General features: G+C 35.7%; 1 protein-coding gene across 1 annotated transcript in view; it reads right to left on the bottom strand.

Annotated features, from left to right (window-relative positions):
- Window positions 1-1,966: 1,966 nt before the first annotated feature.
- The window catches only part of MOB1B (MOB kinase activator 1B), a 61,450-nt gene continuing 36,404 nt past the window's right edge, over window positions 1,967-27,012 (bottom strand). The window contains exons 2-6 of the mRNA XM_046656640.1: window positions 20,697-20,863; window positions 13,157-13,250; window positions 7,436-7,569; window positions 5,273-5,436; window positions 1,967-3,433 (exon numbers count right to left, since the gene is read on the bottom strand). Coding sequence (XP_046512596.1) covers window positions 3,356-3,433; window positions 5,273-5,436; window positions 7,436-7,569; window positions 13,157-13,250; window positions 20,697-20,863 — 637 coding nt within the window. The 3' untranslated portion in view covers window positions 1,967-3,355. The remainder of the gene's footprint in view (window positions 3,434-5,272; window positions 5,437-7,435; window positions 7,570-13,156; window positions 13,251-20,696; window positions 20,864-27,012) is intronic.

Genomic DNA, 27,012 nt, shown 5'->3' on the forward strand with positions numbered 1-27,012 from the left:
ATACATAAATGGAGTCTAGTGATTATATGTAAAATATAAATATCCACATCATCTGTATTTCCTGAAAATAAGAGATTGTAGTGCTTTATCTTTCCTGATAAGCCAGGCAGTAACTCAGTCTGAGATATATTATACACTGACCATGTCTTCTCCTCCCTACTGCATTTTACGCTTTACTATTCAGAATGTTACAAATGACAAACAAAGGTAGAGAAAGAGCACAACCTAAAATCTTTCAGTTGGAGGTAAACGCACCTCCAAAGCCTCTCCCACTAACTAATGCATGCTCACTGTTTCAGTGCAGTCTAACGCCACGGTTTTTATGGGAAACAGAATCATAAGCCAGCAAATGCAAGCCAGTAGCACCATCTACCGCTAACTACAAGATTTTCACTCTTTGTTATTAATTTCTCTGTACCACCATTACTCCATCATTTAAAATAATTCCTAAAACTTGCTTCATATCAACATTTAACCAAAGCATTGTGCCAATAATACTATGTTAACCTACTACTTTATATTTTATGCTTTTATCAGCAGATGAGAAAACCACCTTCTGCTTTATATCTCTGTGTAAAGAGCAGGAGGGAAATCATTACCTTGATCATTTACAAATTGAAAGAATTGGAAAGATTCCAATAGACGTTTATAAGCAAACTCTGCTGCAAAACCAAGATTTGATCCTTATTTTATACAGGGCATCTTACTAATGCTCATGGGAACCAAACAAATCAAAGCCACTTTTTCTCAAATCAGTTATTTCTCACTTGCTTTGGTGAGTCTCTCCTTACTTGTAGCCATGTAACATCATGTACAACGCCAGGCCTCTCCCTGGGAGAACTTCTCCACTTTGTTACCATATATATACACACACATATCTCCTTACTTCCCAATACCTCTGTTTAAAGGAATACTCAGAAGCAGGCACCTGAGATTCTGGCACAGTGACAACAAACTCCTATCTACATACAGTGGGAAAGTAGGTCCTACTACTAAACAATAATTTATAGAAACATTTTCCTATTTTTTACAGTGTACTACTGTATAAGGCTTAAAAGAGCAAGAACAATTTTTCACTATTCTCTCTACACTTGGCTATTGAAACCCCTTTGTTACTAGGTTGATATGAAGTCAAATGCAGTATGGAAGACTACTGAGTAATCACGTGGTTCATTTTGCTAAACAGGACCCCAAATCACCTGATAGAAAATTTTATTTGCGAATCAACCTATAGTTGCTGATGTTACCTATTTGGATACTAAAAGATTTATTCTAAGGAAATCAGCTAGTTCTCACTGCAGTTTAGAAATAAGCATTACCAATGAATCTCCAATATATTTGCCTCTGCCAGGCTCTCCTGTTACTGCCACTGTTGGTACTTGTGGAACGACTATTAGAAATGAAGTGGAGAAAAAGGGAGCTCCTAGTGATCATAATTATAATGGCAATAAATTATATTACTGCTTTACTTGTTAATGGCAAAAACAAACTGATTTCATTTTAGATTCTTTTCTACTGTTTTTAGTCTATACAATTTCAGAGCAAGATTTCTATTCTACAAGAAAAAAGGTATATACTTCTAACTGAAGGAAGAGTATATATTTCTAACTGAAGGAAACATACTTATCAGAAATGACAATTAAAACTGGAAGTCTGAAAAGGATATTTCTCAAGAATAAAACTAAAGTGAAAAGGTAATATTTATTTTAAAAACTAAGTTTCCAAACTTCTTACTTATGGGGATAATTCACTAGAAAGTCATGGCAAATAAAATGTAAAAGTTAATTACTGAATTAGCACTTTCATTGTTTAATATCACTGCAAAAAAAAATTCCTTTCAGGGGCTGGCCCCGTGGCCGAGTGGTTAAGTTCGCGTGCTCTGCTGCAGGCAGCCCAGTGTTTCGTCGGTTCGAATCCTGGGCACGGACATGGCACTGCTTATCAGACCACGCTGAGGCAGCGTCCCACATGCCACAACTAGAAGGACCCACAACGAAGAATATACAACTATGTACTGGGGGGCTTTGGGGAGAAAAAGGAAAAAAATAAAATCTTTAAAAGAAAAAAAAAATTCCTTTCATAGTGGAAAAATCAGAAGGCAGAATGTTTCAAATTGAGACAATAATAAGCAAAGAAGGTACTGTATCATTTTAAAATGACAGGCAAACACCAGCTCCATTCATTGAATGGAAATGCTGGAAAGTGATTAATTTCCTCAAACAGTCCTTAAATTCCATGTTTAATGTCTATACCTAAAATTAATAATTTATCTTTAACTTCTCATGGAAGTGGATTCCTAAAAGGAAGTCTCTAAGACTTTGTTTACAAGAAACTGATTAAAATCTCCATGCCATTCTATTCAAGGGTTTTAAGACAGGACTTTCTTGACTCCCCGTACTTAATCCCATCCCTAACTCCCCATACAAATTAACCTCCACAAACAAACACACACTCCTATCCCCTCCTCTTCAAAGTGGAAGGGGATGCTGCAGACTTATGGCTCATTTGGCAATTGCTAAGAAATCTCACAGTTCAGCATCACCTCTGAAGATGGCAAACCTACATATAACCTGAATTTTTATACCCACAGTGCAGTTAACATGTAGAAAGAAGCCGAAATCCAATAGGTATTTACATTTCAACATCCTGAAGTTTCAATATCACAGATATCAAGAGATGGACAAAGACCTGCTTGTAGAACTTTAGGTATTTGAACAGAATTACCATCAATATCAAAAATAATTAAGAAATACTAATTTTGTATGTTCTACATGCACACCTTTACAAATTGTGTGTTTCAATGTAGTAAAAGCTGGAAATCATCAATTTAAGTAAACTATGGCTTTTATCATAGGTATTTTAAAACATGCATCAGTAAGTGCCCTGGATAGTGATCCTAATATTGTTTCAAGTCCTGTTCAGTTCCATGTCTGTGCTTTGCACCTCAGAAGTGAGCCTGCCAAGGCACTTAAAAACATAAGTCTTTTGGGGACTTCAAAAATCGGCCACAATTTACACAACACACAACCCCCATCCATCAGCAGTCCAATCAATAAGCATTTTCTTTCAACACACAGTATCATCAAAAATGTCACAAGTAACCAAAACCAGGTTAAAAAAAAACTTTATGCCACTAAAACAAAATTTACCCCATCAAATGTATAGAGAGTGGTTCTTGGCTTCCTCTAGCAATAGAATATGAATATGGTTTCATTTATTCAGAATAAAGAAAAAGGAACCCAAACAAGCCCCCCAAACCTAAGACAAAAACAACCGAGATAAAATAAAATACAACGAAATCCAAATACACTCCTCAGTTTCATTTGAGGAACAATTCACACAGCTCTGCATCCTTTTATCTGTCCTTTGAGGTGAGTTTTTCAATCAGTTCTTGGAGTGGTGCAAGTTCTCTTCTATCAATAAGGTTGAATTCCTAAGCATGATAAAGAAAGGTAGAAGAAATTATAGAAACGTATTATTTACATCTAATTCCAAAGCAGATTTTCATTAACATTTGTTGGAAATTAGCTTTAAAGTAAATAAAAGTGAAATTTTTTTTCAAAACGTTTATTCTATTCCCTAGCTCTGTGTCTTAGGAAATCACTTAACTATTTCTCATATTGTTACATTTTACATCTGTCATAATATTAGCATAAATCCCCCTACCTCATAAAATTATTGTGGGGACTAAATGTGTACCGTATGTTAACCATTTCGAGTAACCCCTGGCACAAAGTAAACACTCAATAAATGGGAATTGCTGTTTCCTATTAAAACGAATAACTCGGGCACCATTTAGATATAGTCAACCAAGTAAGGACCAAAAAGATGCACCTCAGGCAAATTTTCAGCATTATATGAAGAGTAAAAGAGTTAGTTTAGGGATCTGCATAGGCATGTGCTTGGCCCTGTGGATTCCTCACCCTCTGAGGGAATACAGCTGGAGAAAGGCCAGAGCAGGATTCTCTAAATTGTGAGGCCCAGGGCGCAGGCCCCTCTTAACTCAGTCACAGGGTGATAATGTATACTAATGGACCTACCTTTAAGAAAGTCACTGTCCTGAGGTGTAAACAGGCTCAGATGTGGTGAATGCCATTTATCGATCCCCAACTATCTGCTAGGAGTTGGGAGACACAGTGTACTTTAAGATCATACAGTAGGGTAAAATTAACCCTTCTGGTGAGAGAACATCCTGTCCTAAACCACTAAAACTGAACTTCAGTAATCGTGTTCTGCCTGAACCAAAGCACAGATGCACACTTTAGGATAATGTTTTCTTTGTTTGTACAGGTGTCTGTAGATGAGATACCACAGTAAAGTAACTGCTCAGAGTGACAGTTGTGGCAAGTTAAGATCTCCTAAAATGTGTTTATATAGGTGAAATTAAGACACAAAATGTGTGCCTTCAGTATGAAGACTGTGTATAGAGGGAACATAGATACATTTGTCTTTAGTGGAGATGGGGTGTGGAGAAGGCGTTTATAAGTACACGCCCACAGAAATACAAAAGGAACAAAGATTGAAGCCTTGGACTTCTGCCTACTATCTCCCCTCTCAACTTCCACCAAAAAAAAAAGGTGGTCAGCTTATCCACTTCCACCTCTTTGTCACTCCTGCCTGATAGTTCTGTAATTGTTATAGCAGGGTGGGAATAGCCTCGCCCCTCTTAGTCTACACCTCTAAGGCCAGTTCTCTGAGAACTCAAGAGAGAAGGAAGAGGAGGTCAACTAAGGAGTCAGATCAAAGTCTAACGGACCTCTGGAATAGCAACATTCTTTGGGACATTTTTCCCTTTTGAACATAATGGATAGTACCTAACTTAAAAATCATTCAGAATATGGTTTAAAAGAGGGGGAAAAAAAGGTGTGATATTCAAAACCCATTTCCACGCCAGAGTATGCCAAAAAGAATCCAGGGTAGACAGGAATTGAAGATTAACAGGAGTAGGAAGAGTGCTAAAATGCTCAAGAGACCAAGTTCATCTGTAGGTCTGCCAAACCAGCCAGGTTCCCTATTCAGTCCCTCCATTATGGCCTGTTAAATGAAGCAAATCCAAGGCAAATCCTCTCAGATCCATTTTAGATTTGCACGCCACCACCTTGGAGATGAATGAAATTCAATAACAAAAGGCCTGTCATTATCATCATGGCAAGTATAGAAAAGGATAAAGACCAGAGAGATATGGCAAATTTTATCCTTATGGTATGAATGCAGTATTCAGCTGAGAACTATTTCTTTTACTGAGCAAAAAAAGCCTCCTAATCCATCTTACCTGGACAAAAAAAATAAAGTGCTTGAAAGACGTATTGAGATGAGCTTCCTCCTGAAGCTGGATCACAGGGTCGAAATGCTGATGGTAAATATGAGCATAAACCCTAAAGAGGCGTTTGAGTATAGTTTTTGCCACCGACATGAAATTCTTCGGGAATGGGACACCTAGTAAATAGATAAACAGTCCCTCTATTAACAAGAGACGAGGACAAAGCAATATGAGTTTGTCAGCAAATGACAACATAAATTACCAAGACAAGACTGAAAAGAAATATTTATGAATTACTACTTAATATACCCACTGTAGTTTTCAGAAGTTCTCAACATATCATGAACGAAAATAAACTTCAAAGCATCTATGGAATAAGAATTAGTCTTTAGAATAGCCCTTTACGCCTCTAATATAGCACCACTTTACTAAAATGAAAGAAAGAAATGCCTAAGATGGTAATAGAGCTAAAACTCACACTCAGATCTTCAGATTTCTTAATATCAAGTCTCAATACAAATATTTGCTGAACACAAATAACATAGTAACCATGTCCAGTTTTGTTTAAAATGCGTGCAATATGTTTTTATATTTCTTTCTACGGAAATTATTTCATTACTACTTCAGGTCTACATTTATCCTGAAATTATCGGTGGTCCTGCTCAACTAGGCTCATTCTTTTATGAATTTAAACACTGTTACAGCATAAAGCAAATACAAAACTAGAAAAATATAAAATTCAATATCCTCTGTTACCCCAGCTAAATGATCCAGATTGGCAAAACACAAGCCAAATACTGGTATTACTGGGTTCAATGTCATCACATTGCCCACTGCTCATTTAAAAATCTTATAGGTCACAAGAAAACATAAGACAAACCACACTACATAAAATAGTATGCCTACACACTGCAAAAATAGCAGTGTCATGAAAACCCAGAAAAGACTTAAGTATACATATTCCACATTAAAGGAGGCTAAAGAGACGTGACAACTGAATGAAAACAAATGTCAAAGATTTTCTTTTGCTATAAAGGATATTACTGGGAAAATGTGAAAAATCTGAATAAAATCTGTAAATTATACAATAGTATTATATCGGGGTTAATTTCCTGATATTGATGGTTATACTGTGATTTTCTACGGAAATACACATTGAAGAACATATGAATAAAGGTGCATCGTATCTGCAACTTACTCTCAAACAGTCCAGGAAAAAGAAAGGGACGTGGGGAGGAGAGAGAGAAAGCAAATGGGGAAAAAATGTTGGCAACTAAAGAATCTAGAAGAAGGATACTCAGGGATTCTTGGCACGATTCTAGCAAATTTTCTAAAAGTCTGAAATTGGGCCAAAATAAAAAGTTAAAAAATATATTATGGGAGATAAAAGATAAGGTGAGGGCACTTATCCATGTAATACAGTTTTGAAAAACAAACCTCTTATTATAAAGGCTCCAAAGTAATTAAAGCATCAAATAAATGTGCTTAAAACAATCCATAATAACAGCAACTATTTACATTGCTGTCTCCCCCAACTACACCCTTCTTCCAAAAACTAAAAGCATAAAATACAGTCCAAAAGTTGTTTATTGTTAGAAGAGACAATTCTTAATTTTTTCAGAAAACACAGCTGTTAAGTTCGAGAAGGTAAAATCATAATGAACTGTCTAGATGTGAACAATTTCCACATGAAAGGTCAGCCCTTAAGAGCAAATATAAAAAGCTGATAACAGGCCAACTCCTCAAACCTTCTTCTTTTCTCCTCACCTAGGCTGATTTCAGTCTGTAAGATTCGCACTGTGGGTCATCACTTCAAACTCCCTCTTTGCCACAAACAGAATGTAAAACTGGATATAACTCATATAAACTCCTTCCCTAAACAAGAAATGGATGACTACTGGCAGATGATATTGGCTGCCTACCCAATATACAATCTTTGTTTTTCCATAACAGGCCAGATTTTGATCTTCTCATTGTTTAAAATTATAGCGAGGTTTACCTTAATGTTTATGATAAACTTGGTATGAAAAAGGACACTTTTAAACATGTAAGACTAGAAATATTTTGATAGGTATAGTAAATCCAATATGGTTCCCGGAATAGAGTCAATAAGCTCTAGAAACATATAAAATTAGATAAATCATGATAGATCCCAAGTATACAAAACAATTATACCAATTTTTGACGGAAATAACGTCTCATCATCCAACTGATCCTGAACCCAAGTCATCAGGTAATCAATATACTTTGGTGCAGAGCACTTAATAGGCTTCTTTATGTTTGTTCCATCTGCCCAGTGATACTCATATCTGCATTGGAAAGATAAAAAGCACACAGAATGTCAGTATATCTACATACATAGTGTGTATATTTTTATATTATATATGTATGTCTGTTATGAATGTATACAGGACATATTTTAAACAATGTGCTCCTCCAAATAAAGACTCTTCACATTTGGCATTTCAATTCAGCGTTTTTATATTGCTACTGGACAATTTTGTATTTATCACAATCCAAACTAAGCAGATCCCATAAAATTTTTGAGCTTTCCTTCACATATAGCATTTACATTTTAGAATAATACATTACCATTGTAGAAAATCTCGCTTATTTCCCACTTCCATGATGACCATCTTTAATCTTTACAGTTGTTTTTCTTCCTTGAAAAACATTTCTCCTTAGGCAATACAATTCTTTTTAACTTAGGGCTTTAAATTTTGGGTTAAAGATCGAGAATGACAAAGGGAGCTCCAAAGTAAGACGAATGAAGAAGAGAATGATTTAATATTTGAGTACATTTGGTTGAGGAGCTAAACATGCCTTTAAAGAAAATTGACAATCCAAATAAAGATGCCCATAGGATTTGGGTATTAATAGAACATTATCCTTTGGCATAATAAACATTTTATGTGTACCTAACATGTGAGAAATACTGTATCAAGGAATATTGTTCTTGAACAAGGATCACCAAAATGAAAGATATTTTCCCTGTTCTCAAAGAGAACAGACTAGTAGAGAAGACAGACTTGTAAATAAGTAAGCAAAACAGTACAACTATACTAATGGAGTTACTTACACACACATACACCCTCACACACAACCACAACCTGAATTTTAGGATAAAGAATAAGCATACAGCTGAAATTTCAAAGTATAAAGATCTCTAAACTAAACTAGCACTTAGTTTTTTGGTTTCTAAAAGTTTACGTCTTTTTTTTTTTTAAAGATTGGCACCTGAGCTAACAACTGTTGCCAATCTTTTTTTTTTCCTACTTTATCTCCCCAAATCCCACCTAGTACATAGTTGTGTATCTTAGTTGCAGGTCCTTCTAGTTGTGGCATGTGGGATGCCACCTCAATATGGCCTGACAAGTGGTGCCATGTCCACGCCCAGGATCCGAACCAGCAAGACCCTGGGCCGCCACAGTGGAGCATGTGAACTTAACCACTCGGCCACGGGGCCAGCCCCCCTAAAAGGTTACTTCTGCCATTTAGCTTCTCTCTTTGAATCAGATGTGTTTTTCCAACCTTGTTCCAGAGTTTGGACTGACAGAATGATAGGTCGGTGAGCCTAGCAAAGGAGATGAGAGAAAATATAATGGAAAAACCCTACAGATTATTTTAAACGATGAAATTATCTTGAGAGAGGATAAATAAGGACGCTATTTAATCAGAGCTACTTACACCTGAACAATAAAAAAAAACCTAAACAGTATACACCTGAATAGACATTCTGCCAGCATACCTTACTGCCAACCCCAGGCAAGAGGAGTGGCTGTCAACTACTTGGAAGCCTACTTGGAAGGTCTCCAAGAGAAGATTCTCCAACACTTCTCAGCATTCTATTCCACTGTTTAATCACTTTCACAGTCAAGAGATTCTTCCTAATATAAAACTAAAGTCCTGAGTGCGACTTAAGCCTATTATTATTTGATCCTTAGGAGGAAGAGACCATGAATGGTAGGACTTTTAACCATCATCACTCTTTACTTCAAGACAGAGACTCATCCATGTTTTCTCCATTATGTTAAGAAACCTTAACATTTTTGCGTTTCCCTCACAATCATGTTTTTCACTTTCTTAATGATTCTCAGTGTTCCATATCATTTTTAAATGCAAAAATCAAAAGCAGACACAGTAAACCATAAATCATTTTCAATATCCTGAAGCTTTTAAAAAAATACCAACTTTCCATAACCTAAGGCTTTTTGAAAAATCAAAAAATCTATATATTGCTTATACTTCTAGAATTTATAACTATGATTCTGATTCTTTCGTCATGTTTATACTTAAGATCACTTTACCTTGTAACTCTATTTTGCCCCATTCATTTTTTTATTTCACCTTTGGCAGACCATTCTCTTTAAAATTTACTTCTGTCATCATAATATGAACTTAAAAATTGCAAACTCCAAAATACTCACCATTTCTTGGTTAATAATAATAAGGAACAGTGAATAAGAACAAAATCCTATGAACCATCACTCAATACCACTTTGCAAGGGGCCAGTGCTAAGCTATTAAAAAATGCCTCTCCTCGGTACAGTCCTGAGCATCTGCTGGTAAAGATGGCAAATCATGATGACAACTGCATCTTCTCAGCACTAATGATGGCAAAAGTTAAGATTCTCCAAAAAGAGGAAGAAAGGGAGGGTCGGTGAAAGGAAAGGTGGACAGAGGGAAGGGAAGGAAGGAGAAGGGAGCAAAGACAAAAAGGAAGTTGAGAGGATGGAAGGAAGGGTAGAAGGAAGGAAGAAAAGGAGGGAAAAGATCATTTTCCATTTTTGTAGTATCTTTACAGAGATCCTGTGTCTCTTACTTTTGAAGAATTAGGTACATTCTTCCTAGACCAGGTATTTAGATAAGATTTCTGTGGGGAAAGTGATCAGAGCAGTATTCTAAGTGGTAGTAATTCTCCCTGGTTCACAGGAACAAGATATTGGTGTATTATCAGAAAATCTCCCAATAAAATACTAATGAAGTACACACAGGAAAAATGACAAATTTGAGGTAAAGAAATCTTGTAAACAGTAACAGGATAAGGCAATCAGGATGAAAATCACTAGTGATGGATGGTCATCAGTGCATGTCTCCTGATATGATCCACTAAGAAAAAAGTATCATTCCTGCCCAGAATGCATGGCCTGAATGTGGTCATAAGGAAACATCAGACAGAATGTGTCAGGCCCCCTAAGATGACCCCCAGGTTTGATGATTTGCTAAGAGGACTTAACAGAACTGAGCATATAGTTGTACTCACAGCTATGATTTATTACAGTGAAAGAACACAAACCAAAATTGGCAAATGGGGCCAAGTCTAGAGGAAACCAGGCACACGCTTCCAAGAGTCCTCTCCCAGTGGCATCACATCAGATATGCTTAATCCCCCCAAGACTGAGTTGTGATAACACGGCTTAAACACTGTCTCTCAGGGAAGCTCATCAGAGACTCAGTGTCCAGGTTTTTTACTGGGAGATGGTCAAGTAGGCAACTTCTGCATGCACATACTAAAATTCCAGACTCCCAGAAGGAAAGCATAAGCAGTATCATTTGTAGAAACAGTTTAGGCACAGTAAACCACTCTTAACAGGTAGGGTAGTGGGAACCCTTCTAAAATCCAAATTCCCAGATGCCATCCAAGGGCCAACCTTGCAAGCAGACTTTTCAAGAGATGGCAGTCAGGCCAGCTACGTCAACTCTTTCCTGCACAAAGGCCAAAACAACAAGGAAAGACTGAAGAACTATTCCAGACTGAAGATACCTGAAGAGGTAAGTCAAACAAATGCAATATATAATCCTAGATAGGATCCTGGACCAAAAAGAAAAAACTGAGATATTGTTGATGCAGCTGATGAAATATGAATGGTGTCTATGGACTGGAAGCAGTGATTTGAAGGGTCTGTATGCTGGTTATGTAAAAGTGTATCCTTCTTCTTGGAAAATACACAGTGTGTCATATTTGAATATGTAGGGATAAAGGAGCATAATGTCTACAACTTGCTCAAAAGGTTCACAAAAAATTAACATTAATGAGTATACATAGAGAGAGAGAGAGAGAGTGGGTAATAAAGCATTTATGCAGTAAAATATTAATAATTGGGGAATCTGGATGAAAAGGATATGGAAGTTCTTTGTGCTGTTCTGGCAACCTTTCTGTACCCTTAAAATTATCTGAAGTTTTGAAATTTGAAATAGTTTGAAAATAAGCTCTTTTCAGTATATTTGAAAATAAGCTCTTCTCAAAAAATTACCTTAAGAAATATTCAAAGCATATTATTTTGAACATCTTTGATGATGGCAAATTGTCAATTCTTTTTAAAAGGACTCGATTCTGATAAATATCTAAGCTCATTTGCAGTCAATGTGAGGAACAAGGTAGACAACTCCAATTAGGTAATACTTCATTCAATATGTGAATTTGGTCAAAAAATAAAGTATGACAATGAAGTAATATAACTGAATCTTTTGGGTAGCTAGTGATCTGACTCTACATTGCAATTTAAAAGTCATCAAAAATATTCTGAGCAATGAAAGCATTAGTACAATAAATGAACAGCAATCTAAAGTCACTAATACTTACAATGATAACATTCCTAAGCATGAGTAAGTTTGGGCAATTTGTTTTGTTTTGATATTTACACCTTGTATATCATTGGGGGGGAGAACATACTTTATAAAAAGTTGACACTAAAAATAAAATTTCTCTCTATTTCTCTCTATAAGTATCAATTAACATTTCTTATAAGAAAATAATACAATGTAGCAATTTAAGAGTACAGGCAATAGAATCAGAGAGACCTGAATTTCAACCCTAGTTCTGCCTGTTTCTAAATAAAAGGAACTTGGACATGTTACTTAACCTTTCTCAGACTCTTTCTTTTCCTATAAAATGAGGATAACAATAGTTTTCTCACCTCCTAAGGTTGCTGTATGAACGAAAAAACATGATGCGTGAAAGGCCTTACATTAGGTAGCACAAAGTAAATGGTCGCTGCCATTGTTATTATCAGCCATGGTAATAACAAAATCCAATTTCAAAAATTCATCGATCCAGGGGCTGGCCCCGTGGCCGAGTGGTTAAGTTCACATGCTCCGCTGCAGGCGGCCCAGTGTTTCATTGGTTCGAATCCTGGGCGCGGACATGGCACTGCTCATCAAACCACGCTGAGGCAGCGTCCCACATGCCACAACTAGAAGGACCCGCAAAGAAGAATATACAACTATGTACCGGGGGGCTTTGGGGAGAAAAAGGGACAAAATAAAATCTTTAAAAAAAAAAAATTTATTGATCCAAGCAACATTTATGGAGTGCTACCTAGGCGGCAGGCACTGTTCTTGCACCAAAAGGGATTTCAAAGAAGAACAAATTGAACAGATTAAATAAAACATGTTTAAGTATAAGGTACAAGTATAACGTAACACAGAAACATAATCATACAGATAAAAAAGTTAAATAGAAAGACCCCATCTAGTCTGAAGAAATCAGAAGGTCTCATGCAGAAGGAGGCATTTGATGTGGGCCTTTAAGATGGGTAAGATTTTTTGAAATATTAGCAGAATGATGATAAGAAGGACATGGGAAAAGAAGAAAAATATCCAAGAGAAGAACAGAATGAGTAAGTTTTCAGAGTATAAGTAATGGAGTTTTCACAAAAGCAAGGCATTTGCAATAATGTCGTTTGGACAGACCATAAGCCAACAGAGGAAAGACATGATGGAGGACAATACAGGGAGGGCCATAAAGCTCAGGCTAAAGAATCTGGACTTAATATACTAGTCATTGGTGAGCCACTGAAGGAGAGGCTAGGTAGAGAAATTATATGGTCAGAAACTTTCTTCTTATTTAAGAACTATAAAATAAAGTAAAAATGAGAACCATGAACCATATCTTACTTTGGGCCAGCTGACATCACCGGACAACTTTCCTCTGTACAGAAATCTGTGATTGTTCCGTAAAGCATGTTGATCTGATTGAAGAAATCCACAGCTGCAAAGCAAATATCACTTAGAAGTAAAAAATTAAATTTTAATTTTACTCAAGCAGAATCTTAGATTTATCTGTTCTTTCTTCTGCAAAGAACAGGTGAAAAGCATACACAGAAATCACAATATTTGGATACACTGAAATTAGGAGCTTCTGTTTATTAAGTGACTCCTTTAAGAGAGTAAAAAGGCAAGCACAAAGTAGGAGAAATTATTTGCAACACATATAACCAACAACAATCTTGTATTCAGAATATACAAAGATCTCCTCTAGATCATTAAGAAAAAGACAACAGAGTAGAAAAACGTGAGACAGTTTTGAACTGGCTCTTCACAAAATAAGTTTCCATAAGGTCAAAAGCATATGAAAAGATGTTGGCAATCATGGAATTGCAAATTCAAATGATAGTGGGATGCCATTCCATAGCCATCAAAAAGCTAACTTTTATTTGAAAATGCAAAGAGCTACGAATATCCAACACATTCTTAAAGAAGAACATGGTGCATATCAAAAATTATAAAGCACGACTACAACACTGTGGACTTAGTGGACCAATGGAATGGAATAGAGATCAGAAATAGATGTAAGCATAGAAGAAATGCTTGATTTATGACAAAGCCGACACTGTAGAACAACAGGCCAAAGACAGTCTTCTCATAAACAGCTCTGACTCTGTTGGTTATCTCTATGGAAAATAAAACTCTTGACTCTTCACTTACATCATGCCCAAAAAGCAACTCCAAGTGGATCATACCTCTAAATGTGAAAAGCAAGACAATAAAGTTTAAAAGGGCATAGAAAAATATATCCATGATCTTTGGCATGGATATATTTCTTAAGAAGGGAACAAAAAACACTAATCATAAAGGAATGGTTTTCCATGTTTTCACTGGATTTATTCCTAGGTTTTTGATATTTTTTACGCTATTCATAATTTTTTATATTGACCTCAGCGCTAACAACCTTTTTATATTCACCTATTGGTAATAATAACCACAGTAGTAATAACAATCATGGCTTTTCAGTTTTTCAACATTCATTCATATTGGCTATGAATGACAATGTTCTTTCTTCCTTTCCATTCACTGTATCTTTTATTCTTTTTCCTGCCTTACTACATTGGCTAAGACTCCAGTAAAGTGGTGATGGTGGGTATCCTTAACTCATTCCTAATCTGAGAAAAAACTTCAACATTTCACTATTAAATATGATGTTTGCTGTAGCTTTTTTTGCAAATAGATATGCTTTATCAGAAGAAGCTTCTCAACTATTACTTGACAAGTTTTTTATGAATTAATTTTTATCAAATTTTTTTCTGCAGATATTGAGATGATCATAGGATTGTTTCCTCCTCCTTTATTTTGGTTAATGTGGTGAATTAGGACTGATTTTCAAATGTCAAGCCAACCTTGGCTTATAAATATCAAAAACCTGGAATAAGCTCAATTTGGTAATGATGTGCTATACTTTTTAAGTATTGCTAGATTCAATTTGCTAATATTTTATTAAGATTGTTACATTTATGTTCATAAGTTAGATAACCTAGTTTCCTTTCTTTTAATGTCCATGAAGAGCTCACAAAACTAGTATTTTCTCCATTCTGTATAAGAGCTTGAAAAAAGACTGGTATTTCTTCCTTAAATGTTTGGTGGAAATTTCTACTGTGGGTAAATTTTTAATTAGATTAAAATTTTTAAAGATAGTTATAAGACGAACAGACATTTCTCCAAAAAGATATACAGATGGCCAATAGGCACATGAAAAGATGCTCATCATCGCTAATCATCAGGGAAATGCAAATCAAAACTACACTAAGATATCACGTTACACCCATTAGAATGAGAAAAATATCTAAAACTAATAGTAACAAATGTTGGAGAGGTTGTGGAGAAAAAGGAACCCTCATACACTGCTGGTGGGAATGCAAACTGGTGCAGCCACTATGGAAAACAGTATGGAGATTCCTCAAAAAATTGAAAATAGAACTACCATACGATCCAGCCATTCCACTACTAGGTATATATCCAAAGAGCTTGAAGTCAGCAATTCCAAAAGTCCTATGCACCCCAACGTTCATTGCAGCATTATTTACAATAGCCAAGACATGGAAGCAACCTAAGTGCCCATCAACAGATGAATGGATAAAGAAGATGTATATATATGGTATATATATATATACCATTGTATATACATTGTTTGTTCTGCAAAACAGAAATCATTCCATTTGCAATAACATGGATGGACCTTGAGGGAATTATGTTAAGTGAAATAAGCCAGCTAGAGAAGGATAATCTGTGTATGACTCCACTCATATGAGGAATTTAAAAATGTGGACTAAGAGAACAGATTAGTGGATACCAGGGGAAAGGTGGGATGGGGGGTGGGCACAAAGGGTGAAGTGGTGCACCTACAACACGAATGACAAACATTAATGTACAACTGAAATTTCACAAGATTGTAACCTATCATTAACTCAATAAAAAAATTAAAAAATTAAAAAAAGATAGTTATAAGACTATTCAGATTTTTTTATTCTTGTGTCACCTTTACTAAGCTGAATTTTTCAACAAATTTGTCCATTTGGATTAAATTTTCAAATTTACTGGCATAAATTTGAAGACTGTTCATAATATTCTCTCATGACATTTAATACTGTGTAAGATGTGTAGTGATAATTACTTTTTCATTCCTGATATTGGTTGTCCTTTCTCTCATTTTTTTCTTGATCAGTCTTACCAGGAGTTATCAAATTTTATTAGACTTCTCAAAGAATTAATTTTCTTTTCGGCTTTGTTGATTTTCTTTACTGTATGTTTGTTTTTCTTTTTTTGAGGTTGATTAGCCCTGAGCTAACATCCACTGCCAATCCTGCTCTTTTTGCTGAGGAAGACTGGCCCTGAGCTAACATCCATGCCCATGTTCCTCTACTTTATATGTGGGATGTCTGCCACAGCATGGCTTGACAAGTGGTGTGCAGGTCCGCACTCAGGATCCAAACGGGTGAACCCTAGGCCGCCAAAGTAGAACACGCAAACTTAACCACTGTGCCACCAGGCTGGCCGCTGTTTGTTTTTTATTTTATTAACTTCTGCTCTTATCTTTACCAAAACCCTTTTTTTTTTTTTTTTTAAGAAAGGCTAGCTTTTTTTTTTTTAATTTTTTTTTTTTTCCTTTTTCTCCCCAAAGCCCCCCGGTACATAGTTGCATATTCTTCATTGTGGGTCCTTCTAGTTGTGGCATGTGGGACGCTGCCTCAGCGTGGTTTGATGAGCAGTGCCATCTCTGCGCCCAGGATTCAAACCAACGAAACACTGGGCCACCTGCAGCAGAGCATGTGAACCTAACCACTTGGCCACGGGGCCAGCCCCTACCAAAACCTTTTTAAATTTTCCTTGTATTTAATTTGCTATTGTTTTTCTAAACTCTGGAAATTTATGCTTAGATCATTAATTTTTAAAACTTTTTCTTTTCATATGTATGTATGTAAGGCTCTAAATTTCTAACACAGCTTCAGTTACATCCCATAAGTTTTCATATGTAGTATTTTCCTTATCATATTTCAGTTCAAAATATTTTCCAATTTCCATCGAGATTTATTCTTTCCAAACACACGCAAATTTCCTAGTTTTTGGTTACTGATTTCTAGCTAAACACTAGTTAAATACTATGGCCACTATGGTCAAACAACGTATGTTATATGATTTCAATCCTTTCAACTTTTGAAAATATGCATGTGTATAATCTGAGGTGCTTAAGTCATAAGTCCCTCAGGTCAAGTGTTAACCATGTTGCTCAAAGTTTTCTAATTCCATATTGATTTTTTCCTCTATACTTTCTATCCATTACCAAAAGAGGAGTTTTTAAATCTCCCATTATGACTGTGAATTTGTCTATTTCTTCTTTTAGTTCAGTCAACTGATTTTTATGTATTTTTGAGATGTTATTAAGGACACAAATCCAGAACTTCATATATTCTTTGTGAACTGAACAATTTACCATTTTAAAATCTCCCTCTTTAAACATTTTTCTGCCTTGAAGTCTACTTTATCTGATATTAACATGACTACATCAGCTTTTTTTAGGTTACTGTTTAACTTTTTAGTTTCAACTTCTATCTGTATATTTTAAAGTATGTCTCTTGGAAACAGAATTTAGGTTTGTTTTATGATCATCTTGACACATCTGTGGCCTTTTTATTGAGGTATTTTGTCCTTTACATTTAATACAATTAATTTGGATTTCAATTTACTATCTTACTATTAGCTATTTCTTTAGCCTACCTATTATAATTCTTTTTCTTTTCTTTCTGATGTTATTTAGGATTATTTTTTATTATTCTATTTTTTTCCTCTTTTAGCTGGGTAATTATACATTCATTTACTCTTATTTTAGTCCTACCCTAGAGCAGGGGTCAGCAAACTATGACCACAGGCCAAATCTGGCACATCTCCTGTTTTTGTAAACAGTTTTATTGGAATATAACCATGCCCATTCGGTTACATACAGTCTATGATGGTTTTTGCACAATAGCGGCAGAGGTGAATAGTTGCAACAGAATCCGTATGACCAGCAAAGCCTAAAAAAATGTTTACTATCTGGCCCTTGACAAAAAAAAGTTTGTTAACCCTTGTCCTAGAGTATAGTATAAGCATTCCTGATTTAACAAAGACCCAAACAAAAATTAGTATTTTTTACCTCTTTCCAGGTAATACATGACCCTTAAGAATAAGAAACTGACTCAATCCCAAGTCCTCATTGAGTTTATGGGCTAATTATGGAAAATATCATTTGAGTTTTTCATAAAGGGAAGTACAAGTTGTGGAAGCAAATAGCTTCCCTCAGTTTGCCCTTTCTTTTGATATAAAGCAAACAGTCAATAAGAACTTGGTATAAATTGACTCAAGGAAACCACAGGGAGTGTTCCAATAACCACTGATATCTATCTAGCCAGACTCTAATATCCTTTTGCCTATATTCTTCTGGGCAAAAATACACCTTTTTAAGTTTCTCAGGCAGAAAGGGAGCATTTAACCACGTATTTAAGGACAAATACCACATATGGAGACTTTGAGCTCAGCCCCTGTTTCCTCTTATTTACACAGTCCTAAGATCTCTTTTCATCTTAATTACCCATGACCAGCACTTTGCTTTTTAAATTCAGACTTTCTCAAGCAGCAAAGAAAAAAATTGACTTTAAAAGTAATCAGAGCTAATTTTGCTCATGAAAGTAGAGTAGTAACAAGCATTATATTAAATTTAATCCTGCAAGTTTTCCCCTGTCCTCTGACTTCTCAGTAAGCCAAAATTTACTAAGTAATGACTCTGCAACTTAATAATTCTTAAGTTGTCCTCCACATAAACGGAGGACAACTTGTGGCTTTGAAATAAGACATACAGGTTTGAATCCCAACTCTTATACTTAACCAGCTGAGTTACTTAACCTCCCTGAACCTCAGTTTCCTACCTTTAAAATTGGGTTCACTTTGGAGTGCCAAAAAATGTGTCTACCATAAAACAGGCATTTAGTAAATGCTAGTTTCCTTCCACTAACAAAGACATGGCCTCAGGATTCTGTGCCACATAAATTATTTATAAGCCATCCGTCCAGCTTTTTCCAGAACCCTGAACCTTCTTTATATCTTCTTTAAGCTATCACTATTTCTAGCAGCACAATGTTCAAAACTAGGCTTTGGTTTTAAGCTGTGAGACTGGTTGTTGAATTTGTAAAGATTTCCCATCTTCTACCATTTCTCTTTTATCTGGCAAGTGAACTGAAGCCAAAAGGCCATTAAAAGATGCCAGTCTTATCAACAAATTCCCTTCACTCTTTCATGTACCAGAAATGTTTACTTAACCACTGTCAGTGAGTTGAAATATCTGTCTAGTCAGATTCCTTCACTTCATCAAGTGCCATTTGGGAGATTACTGCAAATAAGGAACATTTTAGAATCCAATAACTCAGTCAAATGGCATATTTTTCAAGGAAGAATTATATGTTCTAAGAGGATGTTCTAATGTTTCCATTCAAAGTAATTTTTGCTCAGCCACAACTGTGAAATGCCTGTGAAATTTTAGAAGTTCCTAAAGTTCTAGGTATTTCAGTAGTACAGGCACTCAGTTCTGGCAACTGAGACAGAGAGAATACAGACAGAAAACGATGATCTGCTTTTATACTGAACAGTCAGAATCTCATGTACTACAGAAGATCTGTGGGGCCTTCCTTAGATTTTTAAATTAGTAAATGAGTTCTCAAATAGACGGTACAAAACAGCACAAACACGTACCCAAAAAAAGAATGTACAACTATATTGGAAATTTATTCTGAATATTGTCTTTGAAGTGTCACAGAACCATCTTATAGGTAAGATGGTAAGATCTTATCAAAACAAAGAAATTACTTCGTTTCTTTAGTAATTAAACTCTCTTGGTCCAGGAGGATAACCACATTATAATAAATACTGCTCTTATGCAAATGCTGTCACAAGAAGGTTTTAACACATCTCAGTAAAATCCTTAAGGTTCCTAAAAGTTATCAGCAGATGAGAGCTCAATTTATAAATCCCATGATATATTTCAAATTACAATAAAATACCATCAAATATTACAAGAAAAATACTGCTTTGTCTTTTCTTAGTCAAAGCCTAGATATTTAGTGTATACTTTCAATTAAATTTCATTTTATTTAATTCATTTTCATATAAATTTCCTCCAATTATAAAATTCTATTAATTTCTTCACTAATGCTGAAAAACTCTGAATATTAAAAGTACCACTTTTATTCCCCAAATTTCTCTGGCTAATTCCCAAGAACATATTTACATTTTACTTATTATGTTTTTCTTCCTAGCAGTTAAGAATATCTCATAAATGTATTTTACCTATTTCATAAGATCATTATTGAGTTCTTTTTTTAAAAAAAAAAGCGTAATTTAGACAAATAACTGACTATGCTACTGAAAGACGCAATTTAACACGGTGGTTAAAGCAGTTTCAGACAATCTATAGCTATATATTTGAGCCCACACTCTGCCATTTAATAGCTGTATGACCTAGGCAAATTACTAATCTTTCTGTCTCTGCTTCCTTCTCCATATTAAACTGGGATAATAACAGTACCTATCTCATGAGGCTGTAAAGATGAAATAAAATAATCCATGTAGAAAGGACAGCAGACTGCCAGACACATAATTAGTGTTCTATAAATATTAATTGCTGTTATTATCATTTTTTCCATTGAAGATAAGTCTATGCTTTGTATTACATTATAACAGGAGACAAGAATTTCTTAAAGCTCCATATTCACAAATAAAATAACACACAGGCTAAAGTGGATTGAGGTATCACTATATGTTACTATTAGGTTGCTAACTAGATCCTAGAACAGAGAGCACCCTCTACAATGAGGCTACTAACCTAACAGATTCTACTGAGAAAAGAAAGTCTACTTACTGTTCACTGCAACCCATTCATTTAGATCTTCCCCCTCAGGAAGCATGACAGCCATCCGGAGGTTGCCACTGCCAAGTGTGGCTTCTGCATGCTTTAAGAGCTCATACTGGTGTGAACCCTCTGGAATGTTCTTCTTTGGTTTAAATGTTTTAGAGGAGCGACTACCACTATGAATAGAAAAAAAAAGGCAATACAATATTTAAGGCATGACTTTCCACAGCCTACTAGACTGTATTACTTGATAAAATAACACAGAGGTGGATCCCAAATGTCCACAAATGAACAGCCCTAAACTGTGCTGGCTACATTAAATCCCAGATATAACTGCTGTAACTACTGTGTTTGATACCCAGAACTTCTACAAACCTTCTCTACATTCCCTACTGCAGCTCCCGAGAGGAAAAGAATTTTCAGCTGTAACTAATCCAGTTTTTCACAATAAATTAATGATTCAGGATTATAGGTTGTAATCTATAAAAACATACAAGTTCTCCTGTGGTAATTTTTAGTAATTTTATTCGTTTTCACACCTATTCTAAGTTTCTCATCCTAAAATAGATCATTTGTTTCCTTCGTATAAAAAACATAAAGATACAATTTTATATTAATAAAACACAAAAATCCTAGAGTGAGAGAAAGAAAAGCTACATGTTCTTCCACCCAATTATAGGAAGCATTAGCAATCTTAATCCAGAATTCCAGGTATGCATACAAGTAGCTAGACATGCATATGGTTGGTTTGCTGAAATTTCTGAATGTGTGTAAATATATACTTACACATACACATAATATTTCTTAAATGGATCAAATGAAACTAGTCTTAGAAATGGTTTTGAGAGTTTTTAAGAGATGGATTCTTCTGTTAATGCTGTCAAATTCTTATCAAATTATATTATATCCTAGTCATCCCTTCTCCATACTCTCTTCTCTTCATATGGAAAGGAATAGATAGGAAAGAATGAATTAGAAGAGGCTGTTAAGTGGGAACTCCGCAAAGTTTGATGTTACTAAATTCATACCACCAAAGCATTCAGACATTTGAACATATGAATATGAAAGCAGAATTCAAAAAAGAACAGATAAACAATAGTTATAATTTCCAAGCTCTCCATAGCTTTTCACTCATTACCCACTTCTTCCAAGCTTACCCCAAGAGACCTTCCCTTTTCCCCAAGATAAAGCAGGAGTTCTCAACCCAGGCTGCATATTATAATCACCTGAGGAGCTTTCAAAACATATTGAGGATCCTGTGACAAAATAAGAATCTACCAGTTATCCAAAACATCCAACTCAAATCACAGGTATTTTCACTCTAAGGTAATGGCATTCTCATTTAAAATGTCAGTCTTTCGAACTCTATATGACTCCACTCATAGGTGGAAGTTAGTATATTGATAAGGAGATCTGATTGGTGAATACCAGGGAAAAGGGGGGGTGGGGGGAGGGCACAAAGGGGGAAGTGGTGTACCCACAACATGACTAACAAAAATGTACAACTGAAATCTCACAAGGTTGTAATCTATCATAACATTAATAAAAAAAAAAAAGAATTCTAAGTCATCAGGTAAAAAATAAATAAATAAATAAAATGTCAGTCTTTACTCAAGTGTTTAGAGTAAACTGACGCTCCTCAACTCTAACACTGGCCCCTTTCCCCACAGATATCTCTATATCTTGTCAACAGACAAGGTATCTTTTTAAAAACACTCATCTGATGATGTTACTTCTTTGCTTAAAACCAATCAGTGGCTTTCCAGTGCACTCAGTAAATCCAAAAGTCAAACATCAGACACAGTCAGGCTCTGGACCCACACTACAGCGTGGAAACTCTGTAAGCTTCTTCAGTTTAATCAGGTAATGCGTTAAGCAACAAATTCTCTCCCAGCATCTCCAAAGTAGAAAAACATAGACAAGATCATTATGCCTACTGAGCTTGAGGCTTATTTTCTTGCTTCTTCTCACCTTTTGTTTATTAAAATTTAGCGTGAGAAACAAACTTCACCGACATTTTTTACAAAAAGACATTTATTAATTTACATATGATTAATTACAAAAATTGCTCTCCTGTGACTAAGCCGGTGCACATCTTCAGGCAGAGTGTAAGTTAAGTACACTCCCTTTAATTAGCCCACTGCTCAGACTGAAGCAGCAATTGAGGACGTGACAAGCTGCTCTGAAAGGTCTGGCAGAGGACATGACAACTACAAGGACATCAGCTGTGCCTGCCTCAGGAAAGGAGAGCCTCACCTGCCCCCCAAAACCATCACTGATTGAACCACTCTGCCAAGAAGTTTTAGGCTTCCAAAAGTTTTCTTGATCGATGCCCATCCCAGAATTGGTCTTCCAGAAAGTTAAGTAATCTACCTCATAAAAGACTTTATACTTGGGTAGAAAGGAAAAAAAGAATAGGAGTTCGATTTGTGAAAGCCAGCTTTGACACTTATCAGCTATGTTACCTCAGGCAAACTACCCAAACTTTCTTGAGCCAATTTTTTCTTCAGCAGTGAAAGTCTAATAAAAATAACAAAACATTACTACTACCTATATCACAGAACAGCTGCAAAATGAGAAAATAACCCATGTGAAAAAAGCTTTTAAAACTGCAGAATGCTGTGCAAATGTTAGTATTTTCATTATCCTTTCTTTTCTGAACTAGATAGGTAAAAAAAGAAATGGTAATGCAATGTCCAAAGTTAGACTCAACCCCCATTCCCGCCCTCATCTCCTAAGACTGGATGGGGAGAAATATAACCTTACTTTGGAAACAAATGCCCTTACACATGCAGTGCAAAACAGAATTTTTAAAAATTTTTGTTTTTGTTTTTTGGTGCTATTCCCATATCCAGGTCCAGGTGACCTCAGAATAATCATGGGCTAGATTGGAAATCAAGAAAACAAGGTTCTATTCCTCATTTTGCTATTTTCTTCTTATATTACTTAGGAAAACACAAATTATCATCTGGGCTTCTATTTCTTTGTTTTTTGAAAGTCTGGAAAATAACTTTTTACAAAAGGGTATAATTTAGAGATGAGATAATGTTTAAAAAATGCTTTCAGTTCCCTGTAGACTGTTGACTCCCTTCTCTGTTCCTCATTTCCATGTACATTCATACCTCCAAAATGCTTTCGGGACCGGCCTGGTGGCCCAGGGGTTAAGTGCACATGTTCCGCTTCTCGGCGGCCCGTGGTTCGCCGGTTTGGATCCCGGGTGCGGACACGGCACTGCTTGGCAAAAGCCATGCTGTGGTAGGTGTCCTAAGTATAAAGTAGAGGAAGATGGGCATGGATATTGGCTCATGGCCAGTCTTCCTCAGCAAAAAGAGGGGGATTGGCAGTAGTTAGCTCAGGGCTAATCTTCCTCAAAAGAAAAAAATGCTTTCAAGTCCTCCATCTAATTTCCCTTCTCTCTGACCCTTCACAGGGCAGAGTAACTCAGGCAGAATAATTTAACCATTTCAATACTCTATATTTTTTAATATTCTATTTCAAAACTATATTCAGCTTTTTCTTCAACTAATACCTGAAACTTCTCCTACCAGTATCCACCCTACCCTGGAAGAGGTGGTCAATACTGGTCCTCATTCCCAAGTCAAAAGACGGACTGACAGAGTCCTCAAGTTCAAAAGCACAAATAACAAAGCATGTGCACAAAAGTCCTCATCAATGGCTACAAGCTCATATAGTAACAATGTATGCCCAAATGCATATATCTCACATGGCATTTTAAGACATTTGAAGCAAATATTCAAGAACATTTTCAATAGCAGAAGGTATGTTGTTTTCCCACCCCACCCTCCTCAGAAGAAATCTGTGTATCAGAAGAATCTCACAAGAATTATCTTGTGATACTTCCCAAGAGTCTATGTCTATATAAGCATAAGAATGCTTGTGCCTGGTTTTGTTCATTTTTACACAATTGCTGCATACTACAGTATACTAATTAATGTTTTTCACTTAATATACCCAGGAGATTGTTGTATATTAAGGTAGAAGAAGACCTACTTTATTCTTTTTAAAGACTGAACAGTATTTCCTCATATAGATATATATTTCAATCAGTCACCTACTGATAAACATTTAGGTTGTTTCCAGTCATTTGTTACTGGAAACAAGGCTGCAGTAAATATCCTCATGCATATGCACATATGAAGGATAAACTCCTAGAAGTAAAACTGCTGTGCTAAAGGGCATGTACATTTTAAAATTTTATTGACAGCCTATTTTTCCCCCAAATAAGTTGTACCCTTTTACAATCCCATTAACGATGTATGAGAGTAGCTACACCACTTTTGGTCCTAGAGGACAGGGATTTGATTGCTAATTTCTCTTGTACAGCTCCCAACACAGCGTCATAACTAATGAGAATCTAGAGCTTACTGATCAGAATGTGAATGATACATTACATATACAGGGTGCTGTACTGATGATTCAGAGCATTACCCTGAGGTCTTTTCTTTCCAAATCAACATCCAGGATTCAAGTTTGTTTTCTCCAGCCCTCTTACTCATCTTTGAAGGCCAATCAATTTCTAGAGCAAGACGGGATGGTTTGACAAGTAAGTAACTGAGTCCTAAGGGAAAATTCTGACTACATATCCCTTATAATTAGTTATCCAATTTGATCTACCTTTGGTAAATTCCAACAGCACCACTTATCTCCTCTTTGAGACTCTAAAGAATAGATTAGGCCCCAGTGACACCTAGGTTAATTCCTGTAAATTGTTTCCTACCACTTCAACACTGTCACATCCATCGTTACCCGTAATTTTAACACTTTATTGTTCAATCCAACTATCAACAAAGTTGATATTTTCTAAGTTGAACTGGAGAATCTTAAGGCTGAAGAAATTGGTGGGAGAGGATTTATAGAGAACTCAAAACAGGGGCACCAAGTGGTAAGGGTTAGAAGAATAGATATGTGTATTTTTTGACACTGAAGAACATGTCAATACATGCAAACTTAAAAGCAAATTAACATCAATTTATTTGAGTCAATAACTCCATTCCTTAAAAGTTAAGTGACTTACTCTGACCATACAGCCAGTTAAATGACAGAAGCGGGACGCAACAATAGGCCACTATCTTGAACAAGTTACTTAAGATTACCAAGCCTCAGCTTCTTCACCCATAAAATGTGAATAATAATACTTATTTTACTATTGAACCCTGTGGTAAGAACTCCACTAATATTAGTTCTCTTTGCTCTACCTCTAGGCACTAACCTGTCATTCACATCAGTAGCTCCTTCCTTAGGTCTAAGTCCAATACTAGAGATCAGGTACTTGATAAATACATGTTAATTGATAGTTCCAGTCAACTTCAGGCTGAGAACTCCTACATCAGGATAGTAATGATGATGATTAATATTAACTAACATTTACTGCAGGCTTTGTGCTCAAAAGTATTGTACATGCAATGTCTCATTTAATTTTCATAACTCTATGATGTAAAATACTATTATTTTATTTTATAGATAACAAAACTGAGGCTTGAAGTACTAAAATAATTTGCTCAAGATTATAAAAGTGGTAAATTAAGGAGCCAGGATTTAAATCTTCAAAACCCATTCTTCTATCCACTACCCAATACTACACGATGCTTGTCTTTATCTTCTATCCAATATTTCTAACAGTTTTCTTCCTATATCACCACACTTTAACCAAGTCACTTCTATGAAACAACACAAGGCAATTTATACTGAGAGTTATTAGTAGGCTCATTTTAAAAACAATCTGCAAACTACCTAATTCTATTTCCTCTCATCATATCTCTTCTAATTTATATACATAACTAGTACTGCCATTAAGGAAAAATGAAATTCCACCAGAGAGCAATCTCCCCTCAAAGGTTGCCAAACACACTCATGCTTTCAGAAAGGCAGATACATACCAGCAAAAAATGTTAGAAATTGTGAAAACCAAGTAGAATGTGTTCTAGAAATAATAAGACTAAAAGTTATGACTACTAAAAAGACATCTTAACTCAAGGAAGTTAGTAATCTGAACAAGCATATCTACTTATATTTCTGTCTAACATCACTTTTAAATCACAATTATTATTGCTGGCGCTTGTTGCTGTTACTGTTAATGTTAAGAGAGTAAAAAATCCTTAACATTGCTTGAAAGCAAGAAGGCTATCAGCAGATCAGAAACTGAGGAATTCTGGTAAGATTAAAAAGCTGAGATACAGAGACAGAAAGTCTAAAAAAACCTAGCTAGAACATGCCCCACAGAGGACACAATGAAGGTAGGAATGATTCTCACTGTGCTCCAAACTCAGAATCTGGGCTATAGGAGGGTGAAAGGACCCTGGGAGAC

This window comes from Equus quagga, chromosome 3 (assembly GCF_021613505.1).
Source record: "Equus quagga isolate Etosha38 chromosome 3, UCLA_HA_Equagga_1.0, whole genome shotgun sequence".
NCBI lineage: Eukaryota > Metazoa > Chordata > Mammalia > Perissodactyla > Equidae > Equus > Equus quagga.